This window comes from Cetorhinus maximus, chromosome 23, assembly GCF_964194155.1.
Source record: "Cetorhinus maximus chromosome 23, sCetMax3.hap1.1, whole genome shotgun sequence".
Lineage (NCBI taxonomy): Eukaryota > Metazoa > Chordata > Chondrichthyes > Lamniformes > Cetorhinidae > Cetorhinus > Cetorhinus maximus.
The window spans coordinates 25843393-25864435 of NC_135901.1; the positions used below are offsets into that span (position 1 = coordinate 25843393).

The window sequence follows — 21043 nt, forward strand, 5'->3', positions numbered from 1 at the left end:
GTTGAAGAGTCATATGGACTCGAAACGTTAACTGTGTTCCCCTCCGCAGATGCTGCCAGACCTGCTGAGTTTTTCCAAGTATTTTTATTTTTGTTGTGTGAATTTCTATCTTGGACCAACATGGATGGATTTGTTAATGAAAAATCATCTTTAACTAACTTGCTGGAGTTTTTAGAAGAGGTAATAGAGAGGGTTGACAAAGACGATGATAATATGTGATTAACATGGATTTCCAGAAGACATTTGATAAAATGCCACACAACAGACTTGTGAACAAAGTTATAGCTCATGGAATAAAAGGGTCACAGAATTGGCTGAGCGCCAGGAAACAGAGCCGTGGTTAATGGATGTTTTTCGGGCTGGAGGAAGGTTTGCAGTGGAGTTGCCGGATACTTCTTCAACTGTGAGATTTTTCTCTGACTCCAGTGCTTATGATACCTTTCCAGCTGCAGGATCCAGCAGGAGATAATATTGAAAAGTGAAGTTGTTTTAGTTATTATTTCAGAGTATTTTTTGACCATTCATCTACAAATTTGAGCGTTTAGTGCTATGCTTTGTTATCTCTGAGAATTCCCATGTCTTTGGGGCTGGCATGACTCCTTTACGTGGATCTGAATCCGTGTCCGTCCATTGCTCTGTTTCACCTCTGCCCTCCCATATCACCTCTTTGCCATTGTCTAACTTCCTCTGTCTCTAATAATGGGTGTATTTTAACTGTGTTTAGTATTTTACTGTTACTTCTGCTGACCATGTCTAAATGAGATTTCCACCACTGCCCATCCCCTGACCATGTGCTGCTGGCTGAATAGCTTTACCTTCCCACAGCATCTTTCATAGTCAGGAATTGTTTTCCCTGCTCTATGGTCCATTTCTCTTCCACTTCTGAACTTATATTGACCATCAAATTCTGCATCATTTTTATTGCCCATAATTCATTCTGCACCCACTCAAATGTTAACTCTATTTCTTTCTCCACAAATGCTGCCAGACCTGCTGAGTATTTCCAGCACCTTGTGTTCTTATTTCCGATCTCTAGCATCTGCAGCATTTTGCTTTTATTTAAGTCAGGCTGGTGTGTGACTTGGAGGGGAACTTGGAAGTGATGGTCTTCACACACACTTGCAACCCTGGTCCTTCTAGATGTAGAGATTAAGGGTTTGGGAGATTCTGTCAAAGTTCTGCTTGATTGTAGGTATATAAAATCCCTCATCTTCATTCCCCCCCCCCCCCCCCCCCCCCCCCCCCGCCTCTCACACCTCTCTCTCTCTCTCAATCTCTCCTCCCATAGAGGCCAGAGTCTTGTGTAGAGCCAGACAGGGTGGAAGGTTCTCTTCCCTCAAGGACATTAGTGATCCAGTTGGGTTTTTACGACAATACAGCAGTTTTCATGGTCACTTTTTCCTAGTGCCAGCCCCACAAATTACCAGATTCATTCAGTTCAATTTCACAATCTGCCTTTGTGTTTTTGTGGATTCCCTCTCACTCCCTTTTTTCTGTTTTAAATCTATTTCACAGAGTGTTAGGAGGGGAGGATTTGCAGTCGGGAAGCTGAAACCCAACATCATATCAGGATCAGTCACCCAATTCATCACAACCTGAATGTCATTCAATGTTAAACATGGAAGGAAAATGTGCCGTTCATAGTGAAGAGAAACCATACAAGTGTTGTGTGTGTGTGGACGAGGCTTCAGGCAATCAGCTGGTCTGTCAAGACACAAGTGTAGTCACACTAGGGAGAATCCATGGAAATGTGGGGACTGTGAGGAAGGATTCAATTACCCATTCAAGGTGGATATTCATCAGGGCAGTCATGCTGGTCAGAGGCCATTCACCTGCACCAAATGTGGGCAGGGATTCACTACCTCATCCCACCTGCTGACACACCAGCACATTCACACTGGGGAGAGGCCGTTCACCTGCTCCAAGTGTGAGAAGGGATTTGCTCATTCATCCAACCTGCTGAGACACCGGCGAGTTCACACCGACGAGAGACCTTTTAAATGCCCAGACTGTGCAAAGTGCTATAAAAGTTCCCAGGAACCGATGTCCCATCAACATGTTCACACTGATGAGAGACCATTCAGGTGCTCCCAATGCGGGACTGGATTCAAGCGATCACCTGACCTCACTAAACACCAGCGCTCTCACACTGGGGAGAAGCCATTCACCTGCTCCGACTGTGGGAAGGGATTCACTTGTTCATCCCACCTGATGATGCACCAGCAAGTTCACACTGGAGAGAGGCCATTCTTTGTTGTACTTTCCTGTGACTCTGCAATTTGACTCACTTCTGAAAAATGGATCAGACCATTTCAGAAACTTAGAGCCAATTCACTGTTAAGCTCTCATCTAATTTTCATCTTTCATTCACTTTCAGCTGCCGAGGCTCCAAGTGATAGAACTCACTCCCTCAAACTCTCCACCTCTGACCACTCTCTCTCTACTCCTTTAAGATGCTCCTTAAAACCAACCCCTTTTACCACGTTCCTGGCCACTTCCAAGTGTGGGAAGAGATTTGCTAACTCATACAATCTGCTTAGACATCAGCGAGTTCACACTAACGAGAGACCTTTTAAATGCCCGGAATGTGGGAAGTGCTATAAAAGTTCCAGGGAACTTATGTCCCATCAACGTGTTCACACTGAGGAGAAACCTTTTAAATGCCCAGACTGTGGGAAATGCTATAAAAGCTCTGGAGAACTGATGTCCCATCAATGTCTTCACACTGACGAGAGACCATTCAGGTGCTCTCATTGCAGGACTGGGTTCAGGCGATCATCTGACCTCACTGTACATCAGTGCACTCACACTGGGGAGAGGCCGTTCACCTGCTTCAAGTGTGGGAAGGGATTCACTACCTCATCCCACCTGCTAACACACCATCGAATTCACACTGGGGAGAGGCCATTCATCTGCTCCGAGTGTGGGAATGGATTCACTCAGTCATCCCACCTGAAGACACACCAGCGAATTCACACTGGGAAGTGGCCATTCACCTGCTCTGAGTGTGGGCAGGGATTAACTTGTTTATCGCACTTGCTGATGCATCAGCGAATTCACACTGGGTAGAAGCCATTCATCTGTTCCAAGTGTGGGAAGGGATTCACTCACTCATGCAACTTTCTGAGACACCAGCGAGCTCACACGAATGAGACCTTTTAAATGCCCAGACAGCAGGAAGTGCTCTAAAAGTTCTTGAGAACTGATGTCCCATCAAAGTATTCACACTGACTAGAGACTGTTCAGATACTCTCACTGTGGGACTGGGTTCAGGCAATGATCTCAACTCTGTATACCAGTGCGCCGACACTGGGGAGAGACCAGTCCTCTGCTCCGAGTGTGGGAAAGGATTCACTCAATCATGCCGACTGAGGGCACACCAGACAGTTCATACAGGGGAGTGGCTATTCACCTGCTCCAAGTTCGGGCAGCAATTCACTCAATGAACCTACCTGACAACACACCAATGTATTCACACTGGGAAGAGACCTGCTCTGATTGTGGAAAGGGATTCACTTGGTCATCCACACTGCGGAGACACCAGCAAGTTCATAAGTAACGACAGTGATTGGATTTTGCTGTTAATCAAATTCAGGACTGAACCATGTGCACTGGGCTCTGTATTTGCCGATCTTAATAAACTCCAACCCAGTCATTTGGACTAATATTCTGCATAAAAATCAAATGAATCAATTTTATTTTAAACCCACGATGTGTTAAGTCTTTTTAATACCTCAAACACAAGATTTCAGATGAGGACTAATCAGCGATTTATAAACATTCAGGATAACTGTCTTGCTTTTCCACTCCATGTTTCCATTAGTAAACCGAGGACCCCATTTGATTTTTATAAGCAGTTTGAGTAACCTGTCCTGTGGATTCAGGGAGCAGTGGATGCCGTGACGCTGAATAAATTTAAGGAGGATACAGACGGATTTTTAATTAGTAATGGGTTGAAAGGTTATGGGGAGAGAGCGGGAAATTGGAGTTGAGGTCGAAATGAGCTCAGCCATGATCGTAATGAATGGCGGGCCAGGCTCAAGGGCTCAATTGCCTACTCCTGCAACTCGTTCTTATGTTCAAAGATTTGTGTCCGTACACTGCCAGGTCACTCTGTTCCTGCACTCTGTTTAACATTGTATCGTTTAGCTTATTCTGCCTCTCCTCATTCTTCCATCCAAAATGCATCATTGTCTGTGAATTACTTTGGGATGTTCTGAGGGTGTGAAAGGTTCTAAATGAACACAAGAACTTTCAGCTCCACATACTGTCCACAGGGGAGTTCTGCTGGTGCAGTGGGACCAGCATTCACGTTTTAACTAACACCACCAAAAAAACTGAATTAATCGGTCACTCGTCTGATTGCTGTTACTTACTTTGCGCAAACTGGCCGTCGTGAAACAATAACAACTCGGTATTTGTATAACATGATTAATGTAATAAAACGTCCCAAGGTGCTTCAGAGGAGTTGCATAAAGAAAAAAATGGCACTGAGTTACATAGAGCGAAATTAGGGTATATGGGCAAAAGCGTGATTGGAGAGGCAGATTTTAACAAGCATCTTTAATCAGGAGAGTGGTGGAGAGGTTTAGGGAGGGAATTTCAGAGTTTCACATTTAGGCACTGTCACCAATGTGGGAATAATTAAAATCAGGGATGCTAAAGAAGCCAGAATGAGCAGATATCTCAGGGTTCTGCAACTGGAGATTACTGAGAGAGGGAGGGATGAAGTTATGGAGCGATTTGAAAACAAGGATGGAAATTTTAAAATCAAAGCATTGCTTGATCAGGAGCCAATGTAGGTCAGCGAGCACAGTGGTGATGAGTGAACAGGACTTCTTTATTTCATTCTTTCACATGACGAGGATGTCACTGGCAAGGTCAGTATTTGTTGACCATCTCTAATTGTTACCCTTGAACTGAGTGGCTTGCTAGGTCATTTCAGAGGGCATTTAAGAGTCAACCATATTGCTGTGGATCTGGAGACACATGTAGGTCAGACCAGGTAAGGATGGCAGATTTCTATCCCTGAAGGGCATTCGTGAACCAGATGGATTTTTAAGACAATTGACGATAATTTCATGGCACCATTATTGATATTAACTTTCATACAAACAGACACAAACATTTTCTGTCTCACTCAGGTCAGTGTATCTATGTATAAATACTATTGGGAAATTTATTGCAAATATCTGGAAGGTTGTGTGGAATGTGGGAATTGGACCCATGTTCCCAGGTCATAAGCCTTGGCCTCTGGAATACTAGTCCAGTGACATTACTACTATGCCTCTATCTCCCTTCCATTTAGGGTGAGAAAGCACATGGACACCAGAGTTTAGGATGGTCTCACATTTCCTGCTGTGGGGAGAGGGCTGGGCGAATGTGAGAGGCTGGCCAGGAAGCATTGGAATCGTCAAGTCAAGTCATGGGTATGAGGGTTTCAGCAGCAGATGAGCTGGGGTGAGGTAGAGACAGACGATGTTATGGAGATTGAAATATCTGGTATGAGTGATTATGTGGATATGTAGCTCGAAATTCATCTTGGGGTCAAATCTGACACCAAGGTTGTGAAGAGTGTGGTTCAGCCTCAGACAGTTCCCAGGGAGAGGGATGGACTCGATAGTTCGGGAACGGAATTTGTAGCGGTGACTGAAGACAATGGCTTTGGTCTTTCCAATTTTTAATTGTAGGAAATTTCTGCTCATCCAGTACTGGATGTCGGATAAACAGTTTGATAATTTAGCTACAGTGGAGGAATGAAGAGGGATGGTGGTGAGGTCAGTGTAGATGTGAAAACTAACATGGTGCATTTGAATGATGTCGCCTAGTGGCAGCATGTAGATGAGAAATAGGAAGGGCCAAGGATTGATCCTTGGGGGACACCAAGTTCAAGGACTTTGGAGAGGAAAGGAAGGTTGGAGATGGGATGGTAGTTTGGAAAGACAGTGGAGTCAAAGATAGTTTATTTTAGGATGGGTGATGATGGTGGATTTCAAGGTGAGAGGGACAGTATCAAAAGAGGAAGACGACTGTTAACAATATGAGCTAACATGGAGAAATTGGATGGTCAGCAGTTTGGTGAGAATAGGGTCAACAGAGCAGAATATAGGTCTTATGGACAAGATGAGCACTAAGAGAGCATGAGGGGATATGGGAGAGAAGCTGGAGAAAGATGTGAGTTCAGGACTTGGGCAAGGGGGAACTTCAGAGACAGTTTTTCCCAGTGGTTTAGTGAAAGGGAGGAAAGCAGCAGAGGCAGCTGATCAGATTGTCTCAATCTTAGTGACAAAGAAGCTCCATGAACTCCTCACACTTGTTGTTGGATTGAGGATGAAGGAGACAGGGGAGAGGGAGAGCACTCCAAAAGAAACTAACTTTTGTTAGAGATATTGAGAAGATTCAACACACTGTGTGTTTAATACAAAGCTGATTTATTTGTCTTTCATACAGAATATTAACCCCTATAACTGGGCTACAATTTATTATCATCAGTGGAAACAGACCCCAATGAACAGGGTTCAGTCCTGGATCTGATTAACAGCAAAATCTCATCACTGTAGTTACATGTGAACTCACTGGTGTTTCTGCAGGGTGGATACCTGAGTGAATCCCTTCCCACACTCGGAGCAGGAGAATGGCCTCTCCCCGGTGTGAATCCATTGGTGTACAGGTGAGGTTAGATGATGTTTTAAACCCAGTCCCACAATGAGAGCACCTGAATGGTCTCTCCCCAGTGTGAACTCGCTGGTGAACAATAAGGTCAGCTGATCACCTGAACTGGGACCTGCAGTCAGAGCAGCTGAATGGTCTCTCATCAGTGTGAACACGTTGATGGGACATCAGTTCCTGGGAACTTTTAAAGCACTTCCCGCAGTCTGAGTATTTAAAAGGTCTCTCGTCAGTGTGAACCCGCTGGTGTGTCAGTAGGTGGGATGATCGAGTGAATCCCTTCCCACACACAGTGCAGGTGAACGGCTTCTCCCCAGTGTTAACTCGCTGGTGTACAGTGAGGTCAGATGATTGCCTGAACCCAGTTCCGCAGTGAGAGCACCTGAACAGTCTCTCATCAGTGTGAACACATTGATGGGACATCAGTTCCCTGGAAATTTTATAGCACTTCCTGCAGTCTGGGCATTTAAAAGGTCTCTCCTCAGTGTGAACTCGCCGGTGTGCCATGAGATGGGATGACTCAATTAATCCCTTTCCACACTCGGAGCAGGTGACTGGCCTCTCCCCAGTGTGCATTCGCTGGTGTACAGTGAGTTGAGATGGTCGCCTGAACCCAGTCCCACATTGAGAGCACTTAAATGGTCTCTCATCAGTGTGAACATATTGATGGGACATCAGTTCCCAGGAACTTTTATAGTACTTCCCACAGTCTGGACATTTGAAAGGTCTCTCTCCAGTGTGAACTCGCTGGTGTATCAGTAGGTGGGAAGAATGAGTGAATCCCTTTCCACACTCGGAGCAGGTGAACGGCCTCTTCCTGCTGTGACTGCATTCGTGAATTTCCAGCTCAGGCGGGTAACTGAATCCTTCTTCACAGTTCCCACATTTCCCCAGTTCCACCCCACTGTGACTGCACTTGTGTCTCGACAGGCCAGATGTTTGGCTGCAGCCTCATACACACACAGAACGCATGTATGTTTTCTCTCCGCTGTGAATGGTGCCTTTTCCTTCCATATTCAAAATCTGATGATATTCAGATTACAATAAATTGGGCGACTCTGTCAAATCCCGATGTGATGTTTGGTTTGAACTCCCCAACTCCCCTTCTAATACTCTGTGAAATTGATTTAAAATGGAAAAAAAAGGGAGGGAGAGAGAATCCACAAAAACACAAAGGCAGGTTGTGAAATTGAGCTGAATGAACCTGGTAATTTGTGGGGCCGGCACCAGGAAAAAGTGACCATGAAAACTGCTGGATTGTCATAAAAACCCAACTGGTTCACTAATGTCCTTCAGAGAAGGGAACCTGCCTCCCAGTCTGAGCCAACACAAGACTCAGGACACTGTGGGAAAAGGGAAAGAGAGATGGTGGTGGGAGAGGTAAGTGCCTGGGAGAGGGATTTTATATATCTACAACTTGGCCAGAACTTTTACAGAATCTCCCAAACCCTCAACCTCCACCTCCTAGAAGGACCAGGGTAGCAGGTGTATGTGAACACTATCACCTACAAGTTCCTCTTCCAGTCTTACACCATCCTGGCTTGTCTGACATTCAGTACTGGGTGAGAAGAAATTTCCTCCTTTTTAATATTGGAAAGACCGAAGCCATTGTCATCAGTCCCTGATACAAACTCCATTCCCTGGCCACCGATTTCATCCCTCTCCCTGAAAACTTTTATTTTTATTCTTTCACGGAATATGGGTGTCGCTGGCTGGGCCAGCATTTATTGCCCATCCCTAATTGCCCTTGAGAAGGTGATGGTGAGCTGCCTTCTTGAACTGCTGCAGTTTTTGTGGTGTCGGTACACCCACAGGAAGGGAGTTCCAGGATTTTGACCCAGCGACAGTGAAGGAATGGTGATATATTTCCAAGTCAGGATGGTGTGTGGCTTGGAGGGGAACTTCCAGGTGGTGGTGATCCCATCTATCTGCCATCCTTGTCCTTCTAGATGGCAGAGGTCTCAGCTTTGGAAGGTGCTGTCGAAGGAGCCTTGGTGAGTTGCTGCAGTGCACCTTGTAGATGGTACATATACTGTGTGAAGTTAAAGCACATTGTTTGCAACCTCGATGTCATATTTGACCAGAAGATGAGCCTCTGACCACAAATCTGCACCATCACTAAGACTGCCCATTTCCACCTCAGTAACATCGCCTGACTTTGCCCCTGCCTCAGCTCATCTGCTTCTGAAACTTACATCCATCAAACTGTTACCTTTAAACTTGATTATTCCAACACAATAGAGACCGGCCTCCCATACTCTACCCTCAGTAAACGTGAGCTCATCCAAAACTCTGCTGTCTATATCCTCACTCACACCAAGTCCCATTCGCCTACCATCCCATGACCCACACTGGCTCCTGGTTAAGCAGTATCTCAATTTTAAAATGCTAATCCTTGTTTTCAAATCTCTCCATGGCCTCCCCTCTCCCAATCTCTATAATCTCCTCCAGCCTCACAACCCTCCAGGATCTCTGGGCCCAACAACTGTGCCACATTCCCACCAAAGCTACTCATCGAGCCACCGGAGCTTCCAGCCTAGAACTCGGAGTGGGAGAAGGGGGAAGAATGAGGAGACACAATAGAGACTGACACTCACAGCAACCTACAGTCCACTTATATTACCGGGATAGTGAGACAGCTCAGAAACAATCCATTGAACTACAGAAAAGTTACAGCACAGAAAGAGGCCATTCAGCCCATCGTATCTATGCCGGCCGGGAAAAAAAAATGAGCCACCCATTCTAATCCCACCTTCCTGCACCTGGTCCGTCGCCTTGCAGGTTACAGCACTTCGGATGCAGACCCAGGTACCTTTTAAATGAGTTGAGGGTTTCTGCCTCCACCAACAAACCAGGCAGTGAATTCCAAACACCCACCCCCATTCAGGTGAAGAGATTTTTCCTTATGTCCCCTATAATCTTCCTACTAAATCACCTTAAATCTATGGACCTTGGTAATTGACCTCTCAACTAGGGAAAACAAGTCTTTACCGTCTACGCTATCTGGGCCCCTCATAATTTTGTACACCTCAATTAGGTCACCCCTCAGCCTCCTCTGTTCTAAGGAAAACAACCCTAGCCGATCCAATCTTTTTTCATAGCTGCAATTTTCCAGCCCTTGCAACATTCTTGTAAATCTGTCCTGCCACCTCAGGGACAAGTGGACATGCAGTCCAAGGTCCCTCACTTCCTTCAGCCCTCTCAATATCCTCCCGTTTATTGAATATTCCCTTGCTTTGTTTGCTTTCCCCAAATGCATTACCTCGCACTTTTCTGGATTTAATTTCATTTGCCCTTTTCTGACCACTCACCAACACAATTCCTGTAGAAAATCCCATCAGGAAAACATTTTGGTTTCCCTTCTGTAAATCCTCCCCTTATAACCCCCTGTAAAAGGAGTTTCCAAAATCCATTCCTGTCAGTCAATGAGGCAAGTCTGGCCACAGGAGAGGTGCCAGAGGACTGGAAGACAGCCAATGTGGCCCCATCATTCAAGAATGCAGGAAGGGATAAACCAGGGAACTACAGGCCAGTCAGTCTAACCTCAGTGGTGGGGAAACTATTGGAAGCAATTCTGGGGGATGGAATTAATCTACACTTGGAGAGGCAGGGATTAAACAAGGACAGTCAGCATGGTTTTGTTAAGGGGAGGTCATGTCTGACCAATTTGATTGAATTTTTTGAAGAGGTGACCAGGTGTGCAGATGAGGGCAATGCATTTTACGTAGTTGACTTGGACTTCAGCAAGGCTTTCGATAAGGTCCCACATGGGAGACTGATAATGAAGGTAAGAGCCCATGGGATCCAAGGCAATTGGGCAAATTGTATCCAGAATTGGCTGAGTGGCAGGAAGCAGAGGGTGATGGTCGAAGGGTGTTTTTGTGACTGAATGCCTGTGTCCAGCGGGGTTCCACAGGGATCAGTGTTGGGTTTCTTGCTGTTTGTGGTATATATAAACGATTTAGACTTGAATGTAGGAGGATTGATCAGTAAGCTCATGGATGACACGAAAATTGGTGGGGTGGTAAATAGTGAGGAGGATAGCCTTAGATTGCAGGAGGATATAGACGGGCTGGTCAGTGGCAAATGGAATTTAATCCAGATAAATTTGAGGTGATGCACTTGGGCAGGACAAACAAGGCACTGGAATACACAATGAATGGTAGCACCCTGGGAAGTACCGAGGATCAGGGGGACCTTGGTGTGCACGTCCACTGGTCCCTTTAGGTAGCGGAACAGATAGATAAGGCATATGGGATACTTGCCTTTATTAGCCGAGGCATAGGATATAAGAGCAGGGAGGTTATGCTGGAACTGTATAAAACGCTGGTTAGGCCACAGTTAGAGTATTGCGTGCAGTTCTGAAATCCACATTATAGGAAGGGTGTGATTGCACTAGACCATAGGACCATAAGACATAGGAGCGGAAATTAGGCCATTCGGCCCATCGAGTCTGCTCCGCCATTCAATCATGGCTGATAAGTTTCTCAACCCCATTCTCCCGCCTTCTCCCCGTAACCTTTGATCCCCTTACCAATCAAGAACCTATCTATCTGTCTCCCGTTTCTCTCCTATCTCCCATCAACCCCTGTCAGAGTTCATCTTGTCCATGAGACCCACCTCCTAGTCCCTCAATCCTAATCCCACTACACTGCTGATGATCCATCTTCCCCATTTTAGCTGATACTGTTTATGGTTGTCTCTCCATTTTGCTATTGTCCCTCTCACCTTTAAATCCACCATCACCACCATCCTGAAAAAAGCAGCCCTTGACCCCCACCATCCTTGCAAACTACTGCCCCATCTCCAACCTGCTTTTCCTCTGCAAAGACCTTGAACTTGGTGTCCCCCAAGGATCTCTCCTTGGTCCCTCCTATTTCTCATCTACATGCTGCCACTAGGCGACATCATCCAAAAGCACCGTGTTAGTTTTCACATGTACACTGACAATGCCTAGCTCTACCTCACCACCATCCCTCTCCATTCCGCCACCACGACTAAATTATCGAACCGATTATCCGACATACAGTACTGGATGTGCAGAAATTTCCTCCGATTAACAATTGGGAAGACCAAAGCTATTGTCTACAGTCACCACTACAAATTCTGTTCCCTAACTACCGAGTCCATCCCTCTCTCTAGGAACTGTCTTGAGGCTGAATCACACTGTCCAGAATCTTGATGTCTATTTTATCCCAAGATGACTTTCCCCCCACTTATCCACACCATCACAAATACCACATATCTCCACCTCCATAAGGTTACTTGTCTCCCCCCACAGCTCATCTGCTGCTGAGAGAGGAGATGAATATCCTGTTACTGATTATTCAGTTCGTGGTCACTTTTTCCCTTTCTCACTACACTGCAAATAAATCATCCTTGCTGTCTGTCCTGAATGAATCCATTTCAATAACAAATGTTGGAATGTTTGCTCCACATCCACAGGGTTTCATTTGTTTAAAGCCACAAACAGAAAGGTCCAGTTTTCTCCTGGAGTTTGAGACAAAGCAGCTTTCAAAATGATGCCGAGTTTCAACCAATGAGGGAGATCCGGGCTCAGCCCCGCCCCTCATTCACTCCGATTGGTAGGAGGACCAGCTATCTCGCTCGGCCCGCCAGCACCGTCCTTTCTTCCTATTGGTCCTGAGCTGCCGTCAATCACCCCGGTCTTTGTGATCTGGAGCATGCGCAATGCGGGTGATGTCCATGGACAGACGCTTGTTTGTCTCATCTTCAGGCGAGGAGGAGGCGGATAAGCGGCGGCAGCGTTAGGGGCAGTGGGTGGGAGGGGAGGCTTCACAAACACCCAGTGGAGGCCTCAACACCCCCAGTAAGAAAGTACCGGGCCCGCCTTTGCACCGAACGGAACGGCAGCTGCGGGATTTCTCCCGGTGCCAGGCCCGCGTGGACAAATGTGGGTTAATGAAGGAAATGCAGCAACGGGTTTGTTAATGAGAAATCACCTTTAACTCACTTTACTGATCCTGGAGCAGGAGGAGAGAATGGTGTGAATTTCTATCCTGGACTGACACTGATGGATTTGTTTACAAAAAATAATCTTTAACTTTACAGGAAGCAGGAGGGGAGACTGTTAATATCATAATTAACTAACTTGCAGGAGTTTTTTGAATTGGTAACAGAGAGGGTTAATGTGAGCAATGATGTGATGTGATGGGATTTCCAAAAGACATTTGATACAGTGCCACACAACAGACTTTAAGCTGTGAGCAAAGTTCTAGCTCATGGAATAAAAGGGACACGAACAACAAGGATAGGGAATTGGCTGAGTGACAGGTAACAAACAGTAGTGGTTAATAGATGTTTTTTCCAGCTGGAGCTCGTGGGTATTTCCTCAACTGTGAGATTTTTCTCGGACTCCAGTGCTTCTGATATCTTTGCACCTGCAGGCTGCAGCAGGGGATTTTAAAATTGAAAACTGAAATTGTTTCAGTGGTATTTCTGACCATTCATCTGCAATTAACCTGGAAGTGTCTTAACAGACTTAGGACTAGTGTAGGTCGTTCAAAGGTGTCACTAAGCAAATGGGGATATACAAACAGCCTGATAACTTGTGAATGTGGAACTGAGCCACAGACTATGCAACATCTCCTGCAATGCCTATCGCTAGAGGAACCCTGCACTGTTGCAGATCTTGCCGAATTCAACAACAAGGTGCAAAAATGTGTCCAGTTCTGGCTGGGCCATGTATAGACTGTCTGTGGACATGATAAGAAGATCTGCAATTTAGAGCTTTTAGTTCTATGCTCTGTTATTTGTATGAAGTTCCACATCTCTGGGGCTGGTTTGGCTCCTTTTCAGTGGAACTGAACCCATGTCCATCCATTGGTCTATTTCACCTCTGCCCTCCCTGATCACCTCTCTGCCATTATCTAACTTCCTCTGCCTCTGATAATGAATGTATTGTCGTTATGTTTACTGTTACTTCCACTGACTATGTCTAAATGAGGTTCCACTGCTGCCCATCCCCCAGCCATGTGCTGCTGGCTTTCCATCTTCCCACACGATTTTGTTTAACCTGCGTTTTGTCCATTTCTCTTCCACTTCTGACCTAATACTGCCCGTCAAATTCTGCACCATTTTTATTCCCCGTAATTCATTCTGCACGTCCTGATATGTTAATGTTGTTTCTCGCTCCAAAGAAATTGCCCGGCCTGCTGAGTATTCCCGGCGTTTTTTATTTTTATTTCAGATTTCCAGCAGTTGCAGTATTTTACTATTATTTTATTCCAGGCATCACTCAGAGAACCAAGTCTGGAAACACAGAGAGACTGATTAAGAGCTGGGTTGCATCACGGTGGGCTTTGGTGGCAGAAGTTGATCTCTGGCCTCCAGTGTAGGTCCTTTTTCATTGAGCCATAGAATCATTGAGTGATTACAATACAGAGGAAGACTATTTAGCACGTTATGCTCAGGCTGGCACTTGACAAGAGCAAATCAGCTAGTCCCACGCCCCTGTCCTTTCACCAACAGGACCAGCAGCAGATATTACCAATCCCCAGTTGCCTGTGGAGAAGATGAGGTTTGACCTTCTTGAACCGCTGCAGTCCGTGTGGCGAAGGTGCTCCCACAATGCTGTTAGATAAGGAGTTACAGGTTATTTACCCAGTGATGATGAAGGCCATATATGTCCAAGTCAACAATACTAATTTGTATTTATGTCGTGCTTTTGGTGCAATACAATGTTCCAAGATGTTTCACACAAATGTTACAAAACAACATTTGACAACGAGCCACATAAGGCGATATTAGGGCAGGTGACCAAAAGCTTGGTCAGAGGTAGGTTTTAAGGAGTATTTTAAAGGAGGAAAGCAAGGTAGAGGGATGGAGAGGTTTAAGGAGGAAATTCCAGAGCTTGTGGCCTTGGCAACTGAAAGAAGGGCCACCAACAGTGGAGCGATTAAAATCAGGAGTGGTCAGCAGGCCGGAATTATAAGGGCGCGGATATTTCAGAAGATTGTGTGACTGGAGGAGATTAGAGAGACAGAGAGGGGCAAGAGCATGGAGGAGATTACAGAGACAGGGAGGGACAAGAGCATGGAGGAGATTACAGACACAGGGACAGACAAGAGTGTGGAGGAGATTACAGAGACAGGGAGGGCAAGAGTGTGGAGGAGATTACAGAGACAGGGAGGGCAAGAGCATGGAGGAGATTACAGAGACAGGGAGGGACAAGAGTGTGGAGGAGATTACAGAGACAGGGAGGGACAAGGGCATGGAGGAGATTACAGAGACAGGGAGGGACAAGAGCATGGAGGAGATTACAGAGACAGGGAGCATGGAGGAAATTGAAAACAAGCATGAGAATTTAAAAATGTAGGTACTTATTAAATGGGAGCTTTTGTAAGTCAGTGAGCATAGGGGTGATGGACATATATGACTTGGTGCAAGGAAGCACATGGCAATGGAGCACTGGGTGAGCTCAACATTAGAGGAGGTTGAATGTGGGAGGCTGCCTGGGAGTGCGTTAGGATAGTTAAGCCTAGAGGTAACAAAGGAATGGGTGACAGTTTCAGCAGCAGATGAGCTGAAACTAGGATAGAGTCGGGCAATGTTACTGAGGTGAAAGTAGGCGGTTTTGATGATCTGGATATGTGGTTGAAAGCTCATCTTTGGGTGAAATATGACACTGAGGTTGTGAACAGTTTGATTCAGCCTCACACAGTTCCAGGGAGAGGGATGGAGTCGGTGGCTAGGAAATGGAGTTTGTAGTAGAGACTGAAGACAGAGGCTTTGGGCTTCCCAATATTTTAATGGAGTAAATTTTTGTTCATCCATTACTGGATGTCAGACAAGTCAAGACCGTGGGTGACTTGTAGGTGATGGTGTTCACATACACCTGTTACCCTGGTCCTTCTGGGTGGTGGAGTTTGAAAGTTTGGCAGGTTCTGTCAAAGTTCTGGTCAAGTTGTAAATATTTAAAATCCTTCTCCTTAGCCCCCTGCTGCTCCATCCCTCTCTCTCGCTCTATTTCTCGCTTTGTGCTTTTGTGGGTTCTCTCTCACTGTCTTTTTACTATTTTAAATTAATTTCACAGGGTGCTAGAAGGGAAGGATTTGCAGTGAGGAAACTCAAACCAAACATCACATCAGGATCTGATGCAGCCTCCAAATTTATCATAACTGGAATATCATTTGATTTTGAACATGGAAGGAGAAAGCACCGTTCACAGTGGAGATAAACCGTACACGTGTTCTGTGTGTGGACGAGGCTTCAGCCGATCATCTGGCCTGTCGAAACACAAGTGCAATCATATGAGGGAGAAACTATGGAAATGTGAGGACTGTGGGAAGGGATTCAATTACCCATCTGACCTGGAAACTCATCGGCGCACTCACACTGGGGAGAAGCCGTTCACCTGCTCTGAGTGCGGGAAGAGATTCACTCACTCATCCAGCTTGCTAAAACACCAGCGAGATCACAATGGGGAGAGACCATTCACCTGCTCCAAGTGTGGGAAGGGATTCACTACCTCATTTCACCTGCTGATGCACCAGCGAATTCACACTGGGGAGAGGCCATTCACCTGCTCTGACTGTGGGAAACGATTCACTCAGTCATCCCAACTGCGAGCCCACCAGCGCACTCACACTGGGGAGAGACCGTTCAGTTGCTCTGACTGTGGGAAGGGATTCACTCAGTCATCCCACCTGCTGACTCACCAGCGCAGTCACACTGGGGAAAGGCCATTCACCTGCTCCAAGTGTGGGAAGGGATTCACGTGTTCATCACGCCTGCTGACGCACCTGCGAGTTCACACTGCTGAGAGACCTTTTAAATGCCCAGACTGCGGGAAGTGCTATAAAAGTTCTGGGGAACTGATGTCCCATCAACGTGTTCACACTGATGAGAGACCGTTCAGGTGCTTTCAATGTGGCACTGGGTTCAGGCGGTCATTTGAACTTACTGTACATCAGCACAGTCACACTGGGGAGAGTCCTTTCACCTGCTCTGAATGTGGGAAGGGATTCAGTATTTCATCCCGCCTGCTGATGCACCTGCGAATTCACACTGGGGAGAGGCCATTCACCTGCTCTGAGTGTGGGAAGGGATTCACTCAGTCATCCCAACTGTCGACACATCGGCGCACTCACACCGGGGAGAGGCCATTCACCTGCTCCAAGTGTGGGAAAGGATTCACTTGCTTATCACACTTGCTGACCCACCAGCGAGTTCACACTGGGGAGAGGCCATTCACTTGCTCCAATTGTGGGAAGGGATTCACTACCTCATCCAACTTACTGAAACACCAACGGGTTCACACTGACTAGAGACCTTTTAAATGCCCAGGCTGCAGGAAGTGCTATAAAAGCTCTGGAGACCTGATGTTCCACCAAAATGCTCACTGATATGAAACCTTGCAAGTGCTCCCACTGTGGGACTGAGTTCAGGCAGTCATCTCATTTCACTGTTCACCAGCGCGGTCACATTGGGGAGAGGCCGTCTCATGCTCGGGATGTGGGAAGAGTTGATCAGACACGTACCCCTCTCAAATACAAGCAAATTCTCACTGGAGAGAGGCCAATCACCTGCTCCACGTCTGGGTGGGGATTCACTCAGTCATACAGTCTGCTGTTGGACAGTCATTCACTTGCTCCGATTGTGGGTAGGGATTCACGGAATCAACTGACCTGATGAATCACCAACATGTTCTCACTGGGAAAAGACTGTGCAGGTGATATGAACGTGAGATTGGATTCATTAATTCATCCAATCTCTGGACAGAGCAGCAAGTTCACACTGGGCTGAGGCTGTTCACCTACTCCTTGTGTGGGAAGGGATTCACTCAGTCATTTAAACTTCTGACTCATCAGTGAGTTCACACTGAATAGTGGATGTTTCTGTGTGTGTGTGTATATCTCCTTGTAAAGGGATTTGATCATCATGAAAACTGTAAAACTATCAATGACAAAGTGGAATGAGGCTGTTCACCTGCTTCCTGTCTGGAAACACATTTCCTGATAATGGATATTGTACTTAACAGAGATCCTGGAATTCATTTCAAATTGTTAGAACGTTGCTCTCTAAAAGCTAAATGCATTTTGTGTTTTTACAGACTTATCCGTCTCCCTTTAAACAAGCTCGGAAACTAGGGAACACTGAGACATTGGTTTAATGTTTTATTTTTCTAGTATATAACCCGTTGCACACAGAGACCATGAGATTACTGGATACTCACGGGAGGACTCATCAGAAATAGTTGTGAGCACATTATTCGAATCTGATCAGTCTGTAATGTAGACATGGTCAACAACTCCAAGCTTTTGTGTATTGATCCTTTTTGACTTTAGTAACGTTTCGCTAACTTGATAACATCTCAACACATTCTGGTTATTTGTTTATCAAACAGAATACAGTAACCCTTTAAATCTGTCATGAAACGATCATATTTTTCATAATATTATTGTGGGGTATTGTAAAGTAGGCTTATGTTTGTGTGTGTGGATGGTTCTGTCTGCGTGGTGATTTAATTAAATTAGAGATGGATAGACTGCAATATTCAAATTATCAAAGGAGTCACGTATAAAAAGCGCATGTGAAATGCTAATGAATGAAGTAGGGTAAAGCCTTGGCAGATAGAATTTGCATTTTAAGATATGTGCAGAGGTGTTTGATTTTCAAAAATACATGATGAGATGTTGACAAGAAACAATATCAATAAGGCGGGTTATTATGTTGAGTTTTCCCAAAAGTACTGGCCATATTGACAACATAAAAGATTTTCATCTTATGGGAAAAGTAAATGCCAAAGGCATGAAGGAACAATGGGGTTTAGAGATTAAAGAGGAAGAAATATATTTAAAGAAGGATGGAAGGCTGTGTGTGGGGTGGCCGTGTAATATCTGAAAGGTACAAGTGTAAAACCGACTTGGAGAAAAGCCTCTAGCCACTTTGCAGAAGTCTGCTATTCCTGTAGCCAAAGTTGTGTTAAAAGCCTTTGGAACACCACTGTCGTGTGGGTAACCTTGCTGATTGTCACAATAAATTTAAAATCTATTTTGGACTGTTGCCTTAAAGGGGGTGTCTGGTTAACTAGGAATTTGTAGTCTGGAGTCTGGTTAACTAGGAATTTTGGAAATTGTTATAATATGAAGTAACCATGTAACTGTAATCTTGTGTATGTGATTTACTCTTTTCTTTTGTTAATAAATGTTTTAATTTGATTTCCAAAATCTCTAAAGGTGTCAGTGGACGTATCACTTCTGAATCAGTGCACAAATCTTCTGGTACTAAATACAAATTGCAAAACCATTGTGCTAGCGTGGCCAAGGTTCCCTTGTGTATTTAGTCAGCCTGGCATATACCACCTGCCATATCATAACATTTCATCTCGTAAATGATGTAATCCTCGTTAGTGAATCTGTGCGATATCGTCATTGCTCTTCTCATGGTTTCTACCTGAACATCTGATCTGAGAGACTTAATAACGTCTTTGTATTCAGTTCATCTCCTGACCCTCTAATTCGGTGTCGAGAACATACATTGTCTGTTCCTCCAGATCATTAATGTACTGGTGTCTGTTCACAGGCTCTAATCTTATCCTCAGTATGACCTCCTAGAGCCTACTTCCATTGCAGATTCTTAGTTTAATGTGTGTAAGTGTCTGTACTGTCGAGAAATGTTTAATAAAGTTATTAGAATTATTCAAGTCTTCCACACCTGGCCTCCCACTGTCTACATTCCCCACCTCGAGGCTCAAGAAGATTCTTCCTTTTGTAGCTTCGAAGCTTTTCTCTTGGTCAGTGCAAACATTTCCATTATATTCTTTCTCCTTGTAACCTGCCTTAGAATTCTGTCCATCCCGCAGACCATCAATAGAAGAGGAATTAGCATCATCTGTAATACTAGGAGGAAAGTAGATGCTATGATTATCCAGGGATGTTCTTCTGTATTTTACTCTATCTCCGACCAGGGATGATCACCCAGGGTGACAATAGATCACTCAAATGTTATTGCTTGTTGTTTCCTGAGTCCCAGATGTTGTTCAATATTGATTTAAGCTTCAGAGAAAACCGTGAAATTGTATGGCCAAAACCACTCAGAATCACTGGAGGATAATGTACACCCGTGTGAGTGTGAATGTGGGTCTCTGTGTTTGAGTGTGTGGTTGTGTGTTATGGGTATATGTGTTCCTGTGTGCAGGTTTCTGTGTGTGGGTGTCTGTGAGCATGTGTGCTGTTTCTCATTAACTGTAAAACAAACCTTCCCGTCTCTGACCAGACAATGTTGGTTCTCCTAGAATCTCATTGAATGATTTGAATGGTACCATTCAGAGATTCTTCATCCAGAGTGAAGCTATAGGCTGACCGTGTGCTATGTAAAACCTGACATCTACACAACCAGGCCCCACTTCTCCTGGAACAACACAAACTGTCTGCTACTTTCTAGATCCCTTCCTTTCCCCTCACTATCATCCTCAGATAGTTCACAAATTCCTTGTGCACATCATCCTCCAACTCATCTACGGTCTCCACTTTACTTTAAAGACTTCCATCGGTCTTACCAACAGTTAGCAATGGGATAGCTGCTAACACAGGAATCAGTTCTGAAATACTGTCACTCTGATTTTAAGGCTTGCCGTGGGAGTACGTGGAACCAGATCTTCCCACCTCACACCAATACATATTCCCATCTGAGTTCAACATTTTAATGTGATTGTCCAATCCAGGAGACAAGTTCTGAAGAAGAGTCACACGGACTCGAAACATTAACTCTGTCTTTCTCTCCACAGATGCTGTCTGGCCTGCTGAGTTTTTCTAGCAATTTTTGTTTTTGTCAAGGAAACGTAGATCATTTAATCCCGTTAAACCTGATTGAGCTCCCACACCCCATGCACACAAACTGCAAGAGATTGTCTTCGAGACCAGTTGTTGCTGTATATATATGAACAGTATGAACCTTCTCCCTAACCTGTCCTAACCCTTCCGTTCTTCATTTGTTGAAAACAGGGACTCTCCTTGTTCTAATGGTGACATTCCCTGCTTGCCCAGTTATTCTTTGAAGTCAGCCCTTGAATTAGTTCTGCATTGTTTCATCATGTTCCCACATTTCACTGACAAATGTTGAAATGTTTGCTCCACACCCACAGGGTTTCATCTGTTTAAAGCCACAAACAGGAAGCTCCAGTTTTCTCCTGGAGTTTGAGACAAATCAGCTTCCAAAATGATGCAGAGTTTCAGCCAATGAGGGAGAGCCTGGTTCAGCCCCGCCCCTCATTCATTCCGATTGGTCGGAGGGCCAGCCCTCTCCCGCGCGCAGTCCGCCAGCCCCGCCCCCTCTACCTATTGGTCCGGAACTGCTGCCAATCAGCCGAGCTGTGTGAGCTAGAGCATGCGCACTGCCGATGATGGTGATG

General features: G+C 45.3%; 3 protein-coding genes across 4 annotated transcripts in view; 2 read left to right on the top strand and 1 right to left on the bottom strand.

The window, feature by feature from the left end:
• The window catches only part of LOC144697912 (uncharacterized), a 294824-nt gene that overhangs the window by 59773 nt on the left and 214008 nt on the right, over positions 1–21043 (bottom strand). The window contains 1 exon segment of the mRNA XM_078569873.1: positions 6773–7480. Coding sequence (XP_078425999.1) covers positions 6773–7480 — 708 coding nt within the window.
• The window catches only part of LOC144697327 (uncharacterized), a 174774-nt gene that overhangs the window by 35643 nt on the left and 118088 nt on the right, over positions 1–21043 (top strand). The window lies entirely within an intron of this gene.
• On the top strand, positions 12487–17131 carry LOC144697629 (uncharacterized). 2 transcript variants are annotated; one of them, XM_078569662.1, is made up of 3 exons: positions 12487–12963; positions 14161–14248; positions 15725–17131. In XM_078569662.1, the coding sequence occupies exon 3, from the start codon at positions 15834–15836 to the stop codon at positions 16956–16958; it is 1125 nt and encodes a 374-aa protein (XP_078425788.1). In that variant the 5' UTR covers positions 12487–12963; positions 14161–14248; positions 15725–15833; the 3' UTR covers positions 16959–17131. The 2 variants fall into 2 exon arrangements, with proteins under 2 accessions (XP_078425788.1, XP_078425789.1); XM_078569663.1 differs by lacking the exon at positions 14161–14248.

Bases quoted from the DNA above. Each gene is read 5' to 3' on its own strand.
- LOC144697629 (XM_078569662.1), top strand. From the start codon at position 15,834: ATGGAAGGAGAAAGCACCGTTCACAGTGGAGATAAACCGTACACGTGT.